The sequence below is a fragment of the Empidonax traillii genome, unplaced genomic scaffold (genome assembly GCF_003031625.1).
Source record: "Empidonax traillii isolate 1590-97213 ecotype Southwest subspecies unplaced genomic scaffold, ASM303162v1 scaffold2426:size24694, whole genome shotgun sequence".
Classification (NCBI taxonomy): domain Eukaryota; kingdom Metazoa; phylum Chordata; class Aves; order Passeriformes; family Tyrannidae; genus Empidonax; species Empidonax traillii.
In genome coordinates, this window is record NW_020957619.1 from 23,643 (window position 1) to 24,694 (window position 1,052).

At 55.2% G+C, this 1,052-nt stretch overlaps 1 protein-coding gene across 1 annotated transcript; it reads left to right on the forward strand.

Moving 5' to 3' along the window:
• Positions 1 to 7: 7 nt before the first annotated feature.
• LOC114071918 (non-receptor tyrosine-protein kinase TYK2-like) lies at positions 8 to 867 on the forward strand (the record flags this gene model as incomplete). The annotated part of the gene is made up of 2 exons (XM_027909801.1): positions 8 to 180; positions 749 to 867. Coding segments are annotated over exons 1-2 (252 nt in total), but the record flags the coding sequence as incomplete, so codon positions are not given.
• Between the last annotated feature and the right edge of the window lie 185 nt (positions 868 to 1,052).

Consider the following 1,052-nt stretch of genomic DNA (forward strand, 5'->3'; position numbering starts at 1 on the left):
AGGTGGGGCTGTACTGCTACGACCCCACCAACGACGGCACCGGGGAGATGGTGGCGGTGAAGTCCCTGAAATCCGGGAGCAGCCCCGAGCTCCTGAGCAGCTGGAGGAGGGAGATCCAGATCCTCAAGACCCTCTACCACGAGAACATCGTCAAGTACAAGGGTTGCTGCAGCGAGCAGGGTGAGGGGGTGGGGGGGTCGCAATTCCAGGCGGGAATTTCCTGGGATCATTTTTTTTCCTCCCCTCACCAATTCCGTCAGGAATTGCCGGCCTGGCAGGGGTTTTGGGGTGGGATCAGCTTGTCCTGCTCTTTCCCACGAGAGTGGGGGGACACCGAGGGGGTCATAGAGGGGACACGAGGCTGATTCCATATGGAATTTTGTGTTGGGATTGGGAGTGGATCTGTTGTTCGTTTGCGGAGAAATTAAGAACCCCATTCCCAGCTTTTTTTTTTTTTTGGAGGGGAATCTCCATCCTGGCAGGAATTTTGGGAAGGCTGGGGATGTCTCAGGGTTGTCCCCCTCTTCCCATGAGAGTGGGAAACACCAGATGGGTCCCAGGATGGGGGGGAAAAATTCCATATGGAATTGGGAGTGGATTTGGTGCCGCGGAAAGGTTAAAAACGCAATTCCAGATGGGGGTTTTTTTGGAATTTTGGGAAGGGATGGGGTCTCAGGGTGGTCCCCACGAGGGTGAGGGGGTGGGAATGGGACAGGAAGCTCAATCCACATGGGATTTTTTTCCTCAGGGGACAAGGTGGTGCAGCTGATCATGGAATATGTCCCCCTTGGGAGCCTCCGGGATTTCCTTCCCAAGCACCCCCTCAGCCTTTCCCACATCCTGCTCTTCGCCCGCCAGATCTGCGAGGTGGGGATTCCCAAAAAATCCAGGGCCCTTCCCGAGGTGGGAATCCCAAAAATCCAGAGGTGGGAGTCCCAAAAAATCCAGAGGTGGGAGTCCCAAAAAATCCAGAGGTGGGAATCCCCAAAATCCAGGGCCATTCCTGAGGTTCTAACCCCCCCCAAAACTGGTTCTAACTCCCCCAAAACTCA